The sequence below is a fragment of the Ovis aries genome, chromosome 12 (genome assembly GCF_016772045.2).
Source record: "Ovis aries strain OAR_USU_Benz2616 breed Rambouillet chromosome 12, ARS-UI_Ramb_v3.0, whole genome shotgun sequence".
NCBI classification, from domain to species: Eukaryota; Metazoa; Chordata; class Mammalia; order Artiodactyla; family Bovidae; genus Ovis; species Ovis aries.
In genome coordinates, this window is record NC_056065.1 from 68,048,507 (window position 1) to 68,064,050 (window position 15,544).

The 15,544-nt window shown below is 40.7% G+C and overlaps 1 protein-coding gene and 1 pseudogene across 1 annotated transcript in view; both read right to left on the reverse strand.

The window, feature by feature from the left end:
- The window catches only part of KCNK2 (potassium two pore domain channel subfamily K member 2), a 239,101-nt gene extending 232,548 nt beyond the window's left edge, over positions 1-6,553 (reverse strand). The window contains exon 1 of the mRNA XM_042229207.2: positions 6,135-6,553. Within this exon, the coding sequence (XP_042085141.1) occupies positions 6,135-6,168 (34 nt within the window). The 5' untranslated portion in view covers positions 6,169-6,553. The remainder of the gene's footprint in view (positions 1-6,134) is intronic.
- A 5,652-nt stretch (positions 6,554-12,205) lies between these two features.
- Positions 12,206-15,202, reverse strand: LOC101102162 (cysteine dioxygenase type 1-like; annotated as a pseudogene).
- Positions 15,203-15,544: the final 342 nt, after the last annotated feature.

A 15,544-nucleotide genomic window follows, 5' to 3' on the forward strand; every position in this document is an offset into this window, starting at 1 on the left:
CAATATCACAGTTATCCAAGTCTATGCCCCAACCAGTAATGCTGAAGAAACTGAAGTTGAACAGTTTTTTGAAGACCTACAAGACCTTTTAGAACTAACACCCAAAAAAGATGTCCTTTTCATTATAGGGGACTGGAATGCTAAAGTAGGAAGTTAAGAAACACCTGGAGTAACAGGCAAATTTGGCCTTGGAATGCGGAATGAAGCAGGGCAAAGACTAATAGAGTTTTACCAAGAAAATGCACTGGTCATAGCAAACATCCTCTTCCAACAACACAAGAGAAGACTCTACACATGGACATCACCAGATGTTCAACACCGAAATCAGATTGATTATATTCTTTGCAGCCAAAGATGGAGAAGCTCTATACAGTCAACAAAAAGAAGACCAGGAGTTGACTATGGCTCAGATCATGAACTCCTTATTGCCAAATTCAGACTCAAATTGAAGAAAGTAGGGAAAACTGCTAGACCATTCAGGTATGACCTAAATCAAAACCCTTATTATTATACAGTGGAAGTGAGAAATAGATTTAAGGGCCCAGATCTGATAGATAGAGTGCCTGATGAACTATGGAATGAGGTTCGTGACATTGTACAGGAGACATGGATCAAGACCATCCTCATGGAAAAGAAATGCAAAAAAGCAAAATGGCTATCTGGGGAGGCCTTACAAATAGCTGTGAAAAGAAGAGAGGTGAAAAGCAAAGGAGAAAAGGAAAGATATAAGCATCTGAATGCAGAGTTCCAAAGGATAGCAAGAAGAGATAAGAAAGCCTTCTTCAGTGATCAATGCAAAGAAATAGAGGAAAACAACAGAATGGGTAAGACTAGAGATCTCTTCAAGAAAATTAGAGATACCAAGGGAACATTTCATGCAAAGATGGGCTCGATAAAGGACAGAAATGGTATGGACCTGACAGAAGCAGAAGATATTAAGAAGAGGTGGCAAGAATACACCAAAGAACTGTACAAAAAAGATTTCCACAACCCAGATAATCATGGTGATGTGATCAGTAATCTAGAGCCAGACATCCTGGCAGTGAAGACAGGTGGGCCTTAGAAAGCACCACTACGAACAAAGCTAGTGGAGGTGATGGAATTCCAGTTGAGCTGTTTCAAATCCTGAAAGATGATGCTGTGAAAGTGCTGCACTCAATATGCCAGCAAATTTGGAAAACTCAGCAGTGGTCACAGGACTGGAAAAGGTCAGTTTTCATTCCAATCCCAAAGAAAGGCAATGCCAAAGAATGCTCAAACTACCACACAATTACACTCATCTCACATGCTAGTAAAGTAATGCTCAATATTCCCCAAGCCAGACTTCAGCAATACGTGAACCATGAACTCCCTGATGTTCAAGCTGGCTTTAGAAAAGGCAGAGGAACCAGAGATCAAATTGCCAACATCCTCTGGATCATGGAAAAAGCAAGAGAGTTCCAGAAAAACATCTATTTCTGCTTTATTGACTATGTCAAAGCCTTTGACTGTGTGGATCACAATAAACTGTGGAAAATTCTGAAAGAGATGGGAATACAGACCACCTGACCTGCCTCTTGAGAAATCTGTATGCAGGTCAGGAAGCAACAGTTAGAACTGGACATGGAACAACAGACTGGTTCCAAATAGGAAAAGGAGTACATCAAGGCTGAATATTGTTACCCTGCTTATTTAACCTATATGCAGAGTACATCATGAGAAATGCTGGACTGGAAGAAACACAAGCTGGAATCAAGCTTGCCAGGAGATATATCAATAACCTCAGATATGCAGATGACACCACCCTTATGGCAGAAAGTGAAGAGGAACTAAAAAGCCTCTTGATGAAAGTGGAAGAGGAGAGTGGAAAAGTTGGCTTAAAGCTCAACATTCAGAAAAGGAAGATCATGGCATCTGGTCCCATCACTTCATGGGAAATAGATGGGAAATAGTGGAAACAGTGTCAGACTTTATTTTTGGGGGCTCCAAAATCACTGCAGATGGTGACTGCAGCCATGAAATTATAAGACGCTTACTCCTTGGAAGAAAAGTTATGACCAACCTAGATAGTATATTCAAAAGCAGAGACATTACTTTGCCGACTAATGTCTGTCTAGTCAAGGCTATGGTTTTCCCTGTGGTCATGTATGGATGTGAGAGTTGGACTGTGAAGATGGCTGAGTGCCGAAGAATTGGTGCGTTTGAACTGTGGTGTTGGAGAAGACTCTTGAGAGTCCCTTGGACTGCAAGGAGATCCAACCAGTCCATTCTGATGGAGATCAACCCTGGGATTTCTTTGGAGGGATTGATGCTAAAGCTGAAGCTCCAGTACTTTGGCCACCTCATGCGAAGAGTTGACTCATTGGAAAAGACTCTGATGCTGGGAGGGATTGGGGGCAGGAGAAGAAGTGGACGACTGAGGATGAGATGGCTGGATGGCATCACGGACTCGATGGACGCGAATCTGGGTGAACTCCGGGAGATGGTGATGGATAGGGAGACCTGGCGTGCTGCAGTTTATGGGGTCGCAAAGAGTCGGACACGACTGAGCGACTGAACTGATCTGACCTGAAACTCTCCAAAACCATTTCTCCTGAGAATGACCTTGTTGGCTATGGTGTGTTTCCTAAAGTGGTTAAAAACAGGAAAGAGGAAATTCACTAGCAAAGGCCAACATCTTAGTCATTGAAGACTGTAGAACAGTCTTTCAAATTAATTTAGACCACCTAACACATCACAATCAGTCCTGAATATTCATTGGAAGGTCTGATGCTGAAGCTGAAACTCCAATACTTTGGTCACGTGATGCAAAGAACTAAGTCATTTGAAAAGACCCTGATGCTGGGAAAAATTGAAGGTGGGATGAGAAGGGGATGACAGAGGATGAGATGGTTGGATGGCTTTACCAGTTCAATGGACAGAAGTCTGAGTAAACTCCGGGAGTTGGTGATGGACAGGAAAGTCTGGCCTGCTGCAGTCCACGGGGTTGCAAAGAGTCAGACACGATTGAGCGACTGAACTGAACTGAACACATCAAAAACATCACAAAAACCTTTTTTTACTTTCAAATCATACATTCTGATTGCCTTATTCTTTTACTACATTTGTAATAGCTTTGCTGTACAATTTTCTCCTGAGGAGCCCACGAGGTGGAGAATAGATATTTCTACTGAGTTGCATGTTTGAATAGCATTTTAGCACAAGCAAGGAATTTAGGTTATTTTAAACATCGAAGGTGTCCCATGGATGGAGAAGCCTGGTAGGCTGCAGTCCATGGGGCCGCTAAGAGTCGGACACAACTGAGCAACTTTGTTTTCACTTTTCACTTTCATACATTGGAGAAGGAAATGGCAACCCACTCCAGTGCTGTTGCCTCGAGAATCCCAGGGACGGGGGAGCCTGGTGGCCTGCTGGCTATGGGGTCACACAGAGTCGGACACGACTGAAGTGACTTAGCAGAGCGGAAGGCATCCCAGGTAGCGCTAGTGGTAAAGATCCTGCCTGCCAATGCAGAAGATGGAAGAGAGGCTGGTTCCATCCCTGGGTGGGGAAGATCCCCTGGAGGAGCGCATGACAATCCACTCCAGTATTCTTGCCTGGAGAGTCCTACAGACCAGAGGAACCTGGCAGGCTGCAGGTCATAGGATGGCACAATCGGAACTCGACTGAAGCGACTTTGCACCACGCAGGCAAGTGTCTAGAATTACTAGAATGAGAAAACTAGACAGGTCTCCAAAGCTCATGTAGTTTAAACATCTTACCAGGCCAAGCAGTTGACATAAATTATCTCACTTAATCTTTACAATAAATCTAAAAGGGAATAATTATTAACCCCATTTTCTGTATGGGAAACCAGACATTTAGAGTTTAGGTGATTTGCTCCAGGTCACACAGTTTATGAATGAGAAATGTGGAATTCCAATGCACATTTGTCTGATTCAAAATGTTTTCTTTTCCCTGCATGTTGAACCTCCTCATCTGCCAGCAGTAGGAGTAGCAAGGAGTTTATTCCTCCCAACACAGCAAATCTTAAACTGTTCGGCAATAGGTATTTCTGGTGTCAAACAACTAATGAGGGAAGATTATACTATGCCATAAAAATTCCAATTATTCTTTGTTATCAATAACTATATTCTGATCAGTACTGGCGAGGTGGAGGGGTGGGGAGGGACACATCCTAAACCTACATTTTCCTTTTGAAGATAATCCTTAAAATCAGGCTACCATACATTGGCTTTCAGATTATAATCAGATCCTTTCCTGTTCCTTAAAAGTGAAGGCTTAAGACTCCTCCAATGCATCATTTCTTGACTGAGGTCTCAGAATCCTGCCTAATAAATCAGGATGAATTTAATGTGAAAAAGTGCTCATGCAGACAATATCAGCATATCAGCCAACCTTTTAATTCTTAAAAGAACTTCTAAATCATTCCTATAGAATATCTTGGTCTAATTATAGTTACATTCTGATAGATATGCCTGGATAAATTACTTATAAAAATACATGGAAAGTAGGAGACTAAACCGAACAGTTATTGGGATAATATAAGCTTATCTAAATGTTATATATGATTATTCGAAAATCTTTTACCTTGATGACAGTTGTTGCTTAGTTACAGCTTCCATCATCTCCTACTCAAAGGTTCCCATCACTTCTAACAAGATACAGCAAAATCATGCATATAGCATTCTTATTTCCTAGTTGTGGTAGTAGAAGGACATGTGTTTAGTTTGATAAGTATCTATAGCAAGTGACCTAGGGAAAAACTGAGGTCCTAGAACAGTGTTATCTGGCATCACATGAGACAGAGATGGCATCTGTAATGGGTTTCCATTGCCTCTCCAGCTCTCTCCCACTCTATGGCTTTCTCCATATTTTCTGCTTCTCTTCTTTCATTCCAAAAACACTTGGCTTGACTCCAAGAATCTCTTCATCTACTCACCTCTCAGTTTGTTTTCATGTCCCTTACACCTAAAAAATGATCTCCCCATTTGAGGCTTTGGCCAGTGTCCTGACCTACCCATCAATCCTCAGCAGAGGGGGCTCCAAAATTGCTAATGCCAAGTCTCAATGCCACAAACTAGCTCCTGGAAATCACATACTAATTGGAACTAAACTGATAGTTTATATACTGAATTGCTCCAGAAGCATTATGATACCCCTTCAGATAAACAATGTTACACAAACAACCAGGAATAGAAATCCATTCAAAATTTTATTTTTAAAGCTATTCCTGATTGAAGACAGCAAAACAATGTAACACCATTATTCTACAGTTCTTTGTTAAACAATTTAATCACACATTCATGGGTAAGTTCATAAAGTGAAATCCTGATATGAAATGACTATTGTACAATCAGGATACCTGTTCTATTACCCAACATCAGCCTATACTCAACATGCAACAACTAGTAAGTACGTGCTCTGTGCCAGGCACTAAATATGGACTTAGCTATATTTAATAATTAGATAGCATTATGGTATTGATGAGCTTGATTCACATTTCCAAGACCGTAACAATATTCATATGGAGTTATAAGTCTTACATAGAGAAATCTAAATGATTTTCAGAATTACTTACCAATATATTATGCAAATGTAAACATTTTCAAATGCCTTAGCTCTCAAGTTTAAAACTATCATATCTCTTCTTTCCCATTTTCAAAATTCTAACACACCTCTTCCCCCCTACTGTATATAAATTAGATTCACTAAGGAAAGAACTAATATTCTCTCTAAGAAAATTACAAATAATGTGTCAAACTATTTATGAAAAAACACAATTGCAGGATTAAACATAACATGAAACCAAATTAAGTATCATTTAAATAACTGGAATCCAAATGTAAGGGGATTTATAGATACAAATATTGATCAATTTTACATTGCCAGAGTAATATATCACACATTAAAAGCCTGATAGTACATGCTTATTGTATAAAACATGCCCATGTCAACTTGCAATTTATTTGTGTTTCAAGGTCATGGAAAAAATTCCAGTAACTAATCCTCTGTTGGAATCACCCAATGAGTTTAATTATAGACTTGACTATAATGAAGACTCCTTACAGCAAGTACTTGCTTGGAAATCTAACTCCACATACTCTAGAAATTTTGAAAATATTTAGATACTTGATTATCACAAAAATACTTACAGTAGAAGTTCCTTTTTGCTCGTGGGTTCATCATTTGGGGATGTTTTCATCAGGAGTCATCATGCTTTTGATCTTTAATGCCGTTCTTCCTCCAAGGCTTCTTGTCCGTAATTTCCCAAACAGAGTCACTTGTACTAACAAGACATTGTCCCATACTGTTTCCTTTTTGTGTGTGAATGTTACCCTGTAGATCGATTTCCTGTCCAGAAACACTCAAAAGTGAACAAACGCTGCTGTATGCAAGTGAAAATGTGCTACTCAAACACTGTTTTTGCGGTTTGGTTCAGGAAGAAATTCCCTCATTGAAAGGAGGAACTATATCACAGTTGTCCCAGAGAACTTAAAAGGCAGAAGTTTCTTCCTTGTGAATGAGCATATCCAAATGGTCAGAATCATTTACTCGCATTAGTTTGTGGCTCAAGTACTACTGCACCCAAAGCATCATGTACTGTGTGCAGCCTAAAGACACTCCCAATTGCCACAGTAATAATATCCCAACTATATTTTAAAATCAGGCTTAGTATGCTTTGAAGTACATAATGTTTTCCATTCCTGAAAGGACAAAGAGATCTACATTGTCAAAGTTTATTTTTAAGCTCATGTGCTTGCTAAGTGCAGTGGCGAGCAGGCTTTCCGTGCCTGTAGTACCATAGCTGGAACCTATTAATGCAAACAGATGAATCGTTGGCTTGGTTCCACATGGGCTTTTATTTCCTTTTCTTTTTTTTTTTTTTTTAAAAAAACCTTATCTAAATTGTACTGATTATAATTTCTTAAATCAAGAATGCTATCACTTTTCTGAGCTTGCTTGTTTGAATTTGATCAGTACAGAAGCAACGCAAGCCAGGCAAATAAGAGGAAGGTTTCCAATAGCTTTTGCAGAGATAAGAAAGTTAGTAATTAGAGGCAGCTCCTGTTTCTGGAGTAAGTTTGAGGGCCATTTGGAGACAATGAAAATGAAAACAAATTTTAAATAAAGAAACCAAAGATAAAAAAAAATGAAAGGCAGAGAGAGAGAGAGGAGAGAAGAGGAGAGGTTAGGAGAAGGAGCCAAAGCCAGAGAGAGAGACGGGGGTGCTTTGACCATTAACAATAATTCTTCACATATTTTCTTATTGTTGGGAAAGCAAATTGCTCTGGTTTGTATAACCCCCTACCAGTCTGCTCAACCCACCAAAATTAGCCCACATGTCATCTAATACCAGACTAAGACTTGTGGAAACACATTACTGCTGTATTAGAGCCGTAACAAAATACAGCTGAGCAGTGAGCATAAGGCGGTCGGGTGACCCTGAGGTAATACAACCCATGTTATGGAATTTCTAGCCCAAATTTTAAACATCTGGTTTTGATATGATAATAAATGTGATAATGTACATTAAATACCAGTATTCAGGTAACCTAATCTTTCCATCTGACTAAAACAATGCACGCTTTTCAAATCATGTGGGAGTGAGAGAAATTGGACAGACACATATTTATGCCTGCATATACCAAAATAACCCTCGCCAGGCACAAACGTATGTACATACATAAGGGGCGAGTGCACATAAACTGACTTCATGCAGAATTGAATGAGTTGTCACTGAATCCTTTCCATGCTCTCTTTTCTGGACGTCTCTTTGCACAGTTGCACTAACTGGTAGGAGAGAGAGGGGAATGGAAAGGGAAGGTGAAAAGTAACAATGCTAATTGGACCAGACAGAGACATGAACCCCTGACCTTTGCTTCATTAGTACCATCTCATGCTGCAATCTGATGAAGTACCCAGTCACTGGCAACTTGAAAACTAATCAGATTATCTTTATCCTGTTTTAATTTTGTGGGAAAGAATTTCTGCATTTCAAATCCAAATATTACCATATTATTAGATGTCACGTAATTCAGAGCTGTAAATGGTTTTAGAGTCTAGAAGTTAAGATTTCTTTAAATTAGCATCCTAGAATTAGACCAGTGGATGAAAAAGTCCTAAGTCATGAACATTTGCTGACCTTATATATTTGCAAATGAGAAGGCTGATGAAGTGACCCTAGAATGGAGAGGGTGAAAGCTACTGGGGTGAAAGTCATGTTGGGAATGACGAATGGTTGGTTAATGTGGGATTGAGAGATAAGCAAGTGGTTAATGATGGTTGATGGTTTGTTTCCTCCTGATGCACAAAGTTCCATGATTCAGGTGAATGGTATTTGAAGGAACTGGCACAAAATAAAAACCTCAAATGCTCTTTCTTGGTTTGAGCCAAACCCAAACCTTTTCAAAGGCGTGAAAACATGCAGCCACACTGGTTTGGTTTTCCTTTGCTGGGCCACCCTTCTGCCTGGTGCTGGCCAGCACCACACAGAAGTCTTGCGACATGAGCCATTTTCACGGAATTTTAAATTCTGCCAAAAAAAAAAAAAAAAAGAGGGATTGGAAATTTCATGAGAATGGTTATTCTTAGGAGATTTCCATCCCAGATTCCGAACTTGTGTGGCTCAGATAAGTATCTAAAAGGCACTGCCAAACTTTCTGAGGTCCCTGATGCATTTATTTTCAATCACATTCCTGCATAGAGACCTCAAAGTAACAGTGAATGCAATGGTTTGTTTTGAAATATTTCCTGTATGCCAGCCCATGAGCCCCGTACCTATGTGGAAATGGGTTTGGAACGCCATTTGCAACACAAACATTGGGTTTGAATGTCCCCAGAACATGTTCAATTTTTAGATGAGACATGTTCACATTCTGCCAAATAAAAACAACCTACCCCAAAGGAACCTTTCAATTAAATTATTTTACTTCTGAGAACTTCAAAATATTATAAGAATATTTTCCTGGTGTACTGTTACATGTATAGCTGCCCAAGCTCTTCCTATAGATTCGTTTCCATGAGAAAACTATATGGTAAGTACAACCAATATCTCACTAACTGGGACACTGTATCAGTTCGTCATTGCTATGTAACACACCTACTCTAAAACTCAATGGCTTAAAATAATAGACATTTATTATTGATTATTTTATAGGTCAGCATGACAATTCCAGAATTGTCAGATTGTCATATCTGGGCAACAGCTGCATGTCAAGTAGGTGACTCTGTGATCTTTATTATGTTTGGGAGGTTAGCTCTCTGCAAGCTGATATAGAATAGACTCATATAACTCAATAGCTGGGAAAACTGAATTCTTGTGTCTTCACTTGTACCTGTTTTTCATAACCCTTCAATAAGTGAGCTCAGGAACTCTCTGGCCAGCTTAAATGTGTTTTCCAGTCAATCAAAACAAGAGAGGAAGTGTAAATGTACAAGTGCATTTTAACGTCTCTATTTGGGTCAGCTTTGGTGGGCTGCTGTCTATGGGGTTGCACAGAGTTGGACACGACTGAAGCAACTTAGCAGCAGCAGCAACAGCTGAGCCCAGAGTCAATGTGTGTTTTTGGAGATGGCAGAGATTCAGTATCAAAAGATGTGGATACACAGAGGCATGGAAAGTTGGGGCCATTCATACAATCTCTCTACCACAGGCATACCGAAAATAAGAAGTCAGTCATATTCAGTCACTTGGATGAATCCACAACAATTTCGGCTTTGTAGGTGCCTCAGAGGTAAAGGCTCTGCTTGCCAATGCAGGAACCTCAGGAGATGTGGGTTCAATCCTTGGATCTGCAAGAGGAGGAAATGGCAACCCACTCCAGTATTCTTGCCAGGACAATCCCACGAAGAGTAGTCTACAGGGTTGCACAGTGTCGTACATGACTGAGTGCCTGAGCGCACACACAACATTGGGATGCTTCAACCTGTGAGACTAGAATTAGCTTTCAGTACCAAGGGAGAGGATGAAGACCAAATCCCAAATTGAAGTGGGTGGAAAGTGCCCTAAAAATGCACAGGCAATACCCCAAAATGGCGCCTATGAGAGAGACGAAGTTGGAGGGACGGTCAGAGATGGCAACGAGGAACGCGTGAGATCCAAAGGAAGCCGCCAACCATGCTGAACTAGCAAGCACTAACAGTCAAAAAGATGAACACTCGGGGGAATCTCTCTGGATTCATTTCCTTCAAGGTAGCTGTTTGAGGAGGCACACAGTTACACCTACAGGAGACGATGAGGTTTATTCAATAGAATAGTCATGAAGTGAGGTTACAGAAGAGCACCCATGTCAAGGGCACCCTTGCTACACTTATCTTCAGCCAGTATCAGCTGTGAACGATTGAGCACTTAGTATGGCCAGATAGTAAATTTCTACAATAATTTTTCCTAATTTTGAAAATATTTTGAAAAACATCAGTAGGCATGATTTGCCCACAGGCCATAAACCTGAAACTCCATATGTAGAGGTTTCATTTCTATGGAGCAATCTCTAACAGACGTTCCAAATATATATATATATATTTAACATTAACAATATAAGTGATTTGCCACCAGACTATAAATAATGTAAAAACTGTTAGATCTTCCTAGAATATCAAACACATAGTTAAGACATTCCTAAAGATATTTTTGGCTTTCCCTGGTGGCTCAGTGGTAAAGAATCCACCTGCAGTGCAGGAGACCTGGGTTCAATCCCTGGGTCAGGAAGATCCCCTAGAGAAGGAAATGGCAACCCACTCTAGTATTCTCATCTGGGAAATCCCATGGTCAGAGGAACGTGGCAGGCTACATTCTGTGGGGTCACAAGACTTAGACATGATTTAGCAGCAAAACCACCAACCACCATAAAGATATTTTTATCTCCTGAAAGCTTTTGCATTTCAAGAGTTTGCATTTTTGTCTTCTTTATCTAGAATTCTAATGGGTACTTCTAGAATCCCACCCCAAAGTTAATTGCCCCTGATTTTTATTTTTTTATGTTTAAATCCATTTTATTAAAATTATTTGGCCACTCTGGCAGCAGTACAAAGTTTGACCACTGGACACAAAATAGACATGAGTTTCTAATTTTGGTTTGTTGTGGGTTTGGGTACATGTACTTTTCTAAATCTTATGTCCTTCATTTCATTACCAAATGGCAATGTGCCTTAAGTTTCTCTGTCTACAATACTCTATTATTTACAGAACAGGTATTTGTAAAATAATACTGGAAAACTAAAATGCACAGATGTAAAGAATTCTCTTCAAATATTAAGAACATACTAAGTATATTGAAGACATCTACATTTAGTCCTTCAAGTAACTAGACAGGTGGTTTGATGTCTTGTATTACATTTATTTATTTCTAATTACAAGTCAGAGAACGTGTTTCCAAAAACCATGAACACCTTCATCAACATTCAAAGTATGGTTCCAGTGGATTTTGAGAGTAAAAGCAGTGGTGCCCCTGATTTGGTATTTTAAAATCACAAGTTAGTGCGATTTTTTTTCTTCTATAGTAGCTTAGGGCACTATTTGCTTACTTAATGCCTTATAATTAACATCTGCTTTACAGTATTAATAATCTAAGCATTGGCCTTGTAAAGTATATTCAGTTCAGCTCAGTTCAGTCCCTCAGTCGTGTCCGACTCTTTGCGACCCCATGAATTGCTGCACACCAGGCCTCCCTGTCCATCACCAACTCCTGGAGTTCACCCAAACTCTTGTCCATTGAGTCAGTGATGCCATCCAGCCATCTTATCCTCTGTCGTCCCCTTCTCCTCCTGCCTCCAATCCCTTCCAGCATCAGAGTCTTTTCTAATGAGTCTTTTCTAATGAGTTTCTCTTCGCATGAGGTGGCCAAAGTACTGGAGTTTCAGCTTTAGCATCATTCCTTCCAAAGAACACCCAGGATAGATCTCCTTTAGGATGGACTTGTTGGATCTCCTTGTAGTCCAAGGTGTCTTCTCCAACACCACAGTTCAAAAGCATCAATTCTTCAGCGCTCAGCTTTCTTCACAGTCCAACTCTCACATCTGTACATGACCACTGGAAAAACCATAGCCTTGACTAGATGGACCTTTGTTGGCACAGTAATGACTCTGCTTTTGAATATGCTATCTAGGTTGGTCATAACTTTCCTCCCAAGGAGTAGTATTACTGGACAGCAAATGGTGGGAGACCTTTCCCAAGGCAAAACTTTTCCTGGAACTTAAAGTAAGATCTCTGAGGGTTTGGTGTTCCTTAGTTGTTCTCCAGTGATCCTGAAGTTGTAGGTGGAGTCCTGATTCCAGAGTTGCTATGGTATGTCAGGGTGACTGTTTTTACATCCTGTTCTTTGATCAAAGGCATCAGTTCAGATCAGTCGCTCAGTCGTATCCGACTGTTTGCGACCCCATGAATTGCAGCACACCAGGCCTCCCTGTCTATCACCAACTCCCGGAGTTCACCCAAACTCATGTCCATCAAGTTGGTGAGGCGAACTGTGCCAGGGTCCTGCCCCAGTGGATCCAGGGTAATTCGAAGGGTGAACAGCATAGGCGAGGAAAGCTTATTTATTTAGAAATATAAAGAGAGATTAAGAAGAAATAGTGTAGTAGGAAAATTTAGTGGAGAAAAGAGGCTGAATAACTTGGTTTATGTGGAAAGCCAATAAAGTTCCAGACAAGGAACTTGCACCATCTACATTAGGCCACCGGCATCCTCTTGAATAGCGGGGGGTGCCCCACTTTAGGCTCCCTCTCGCATGGATCTTAAAAGCCACGGCAAGTAAGTATACATGGCGAACCTCCATGCCCCAGGTGGGAATTCAGCCAGAAAATAGAGTAAAGACATGGGGGAAACCAGTCCAGTGACTGGCCCATCCCCTATTGTCCAGAAAGGCCTTTTATACCTTTTTATGTACATAGACATCAATGGATAATATAAAATTATGCAGCATCAGCAGCCCTGACTCTTATTAAAACCAGGCTTTCTTTCTGCATACCTAGTTGTATACACAAGTCTTAGGTGATTTACATCATCTTCTGGCCAGAGGGCCAATTAACATTTTACGGCCCTTTTCTGATAAGGGTTTGTCAACCAGAAGACTAATTTGTCTTGTTCTTCCCAAAGTCTGGTGCCCCTCTCAGAAAGCACTAAATAAAGTTACATTCTTACATAGCAAAGGCACAACACTTTACAACAAGTAAAAGGAGTACAGTGATTTATAACAAAAGGAAAGTAATTACCTCAAAAGTCTAGTGTTGTTAACATCAAAAGTACTATATTCCTTTTTCTATATCCCAATTACATTGATTAATATCCTTCAGGTGTTAAAAGATAAAGAATATGGAGGCCTGGCAACAGTCATTGACTCAACAGTGAAAACCCATCACCAATATGATTTTTAGCTCTTTAGAAAAGGCTCTGTATCTTTAAGATGCTTTAAGCTTTGTGCCTTTCTCGGTTGGGGGGCTGTAAACAATTCACAAGCTGTAAAAAGTCCGGGGGAACCTGTTAGGCAAGTTAGAGAGCTATCACAGGGGGTTTGACCTGAAACATTCCTTTCAAATGCAGAAGACTGAAGCCCTAAGTTAACTTTTTCCAGAGAGTGTCAGAAGAGTGGAAAAGCACAGTACAATAAAATCAGGCCTGCTCTGGTTTTTGAGGGTAGATGTTCAGGAAAACTCAGGGGGAACCACTGAAGCCAGATCACGCCTTTGCGTTTTGTCGGGCTTCCTTCCTCATGACCTTTGCCATGGGTGGGATTCCTCACACTGGCTCCCGGCAGAACTGTTCAAGTGAAGGCTCAGGGTAGGTTCTGTATGGCTGATAGTCTGTACTCGATGTAAGCCAATGGAATCGTTGATGTAGGTACACTGGTTTTCCCTCAAGATTTGTTCAGACTTCTTGATCTGAAGTTTGAAGAATAATGTCTTTTAGATTTCCCTGCAGCATACCCAGAAAGTCACAGGAGTCGGTGCGATCATGGATACTGTTGCCATGTCTTTCACCCATAGAATCATGAGATTGAATTTTCCATTTCCTTGATTCTCCAGGTTTCAGGTACACTTGTACTGGTCGAACTTGGCACACACTGCCCACTCAGCAGGGTTTGCTCCCATAGGCTTCCAAGACTGCCTGCATGTCCTCCACACTGACCTGTTCACCTGCAAAGTGCTGGCACGGGATGCAGATCAGATTGGCCTGGGCAGGGAGTATGGCTTTAGCACCTCCGTCTGCCTGCTCCATCCCTTGCCAAACTCTCTCTCTGCTGGGCTGCAATGGGGGAGCTGAGCGAGCTGAGGAGGGGGTAGGGAGGGTAGTGTCCCTAGCTGCTAGCTGGACAGTTACACACAGACCCAAAAGCCCTAGATGCCCGAGTGCCACAATATAAAGAAAGCCTTGCCAAGACATCCACTGTGGTAGATCTGGGTATGCACTGTGTACACATATAGGGACCAAACCTGCCCCTTAGGTATTTTTAAATCAACTTGCTTGTGACACTTTACTACATAATGACTTTCTGTTTATAAGAGTATTGGTCTAATATTCTGAACCCTCATCTTTTTTATTTCTAGAATGTATGTTTTCCTATATAGATCTCTTCCTACAGTACCTAGAAAATACATGTAAATTAAGCACTTATAATTCTCAGCCTTGTTTATCTGAAAGATTGTTACTCACACTGCCGTTTTCTGAGTTTCAGGTTTATTGATTCAACTTCTCCACTTGTATTGTTGGCTTCCTACCTCTTTTTGTTTACAGGCAGCCTAGGGGAAAGCTGTTTAAAATCCAAAGATCTATTTCTTCTGCTCTGGGAGACAGCTCTTACTAAGCATCCAATTCTTGGCATTGTTTGGAAGACTCTCCTGTCTATTTCAAGACGAATTTTTACTGCAAGTGGTTAATCCAAGGAGTGAAAGAGAGGATGACAGATAAAGATGGTTTTCTTTAGCTTCCTAAGCCAAGTCTCCCAAATAAATCTTCATTACTCTGTTTTCAGATTTTTAACTTGGATCTCAGGAAATATAAACACCCATTCCAAAGTTTGGCATATTTTCATATTGTATTCTGCACAAGCTTATAATACTTCTTTCTCTTTCTTTAGTGCAGAGGTTTGAGGATGCATCATATATTATGTTGGTACTGATGCTGCATCTGAGATTGACTAGCTGATATTGTATTTTCACATTTTATCCTCCTACCTACATTCTCTTGACCTCACCTGACTCCCAGGCCCTCAGCAACTTCCTCCATCCAGTTTCTGACCCCGAGAGCTACTTGTGGGTCTGATGTGTGATTTTATACCTGAGACCAAACAAGCACAAATATATGGAGCCCCTGGTTCCTTCCACCACTTCTAGAAACACACATTGCACAGACTGTGATGGCTTTCCCAAAGCTGCTGAAGGGACCAGGTGAGAGAACTTTCTAAGTGTATGTGCATCAACTCTCATGAGACCAGCTGCAACCAACAAGAAACAGAAAATGAAAGAGAGCAGGAAGATAAATGTCATCTCACTTCTTCCCTGAGATGGGCTGTTAGAGATACAAGGTTCTGCCGTGCCATCTGGGTAGGCCATACCACACATGGCCAAG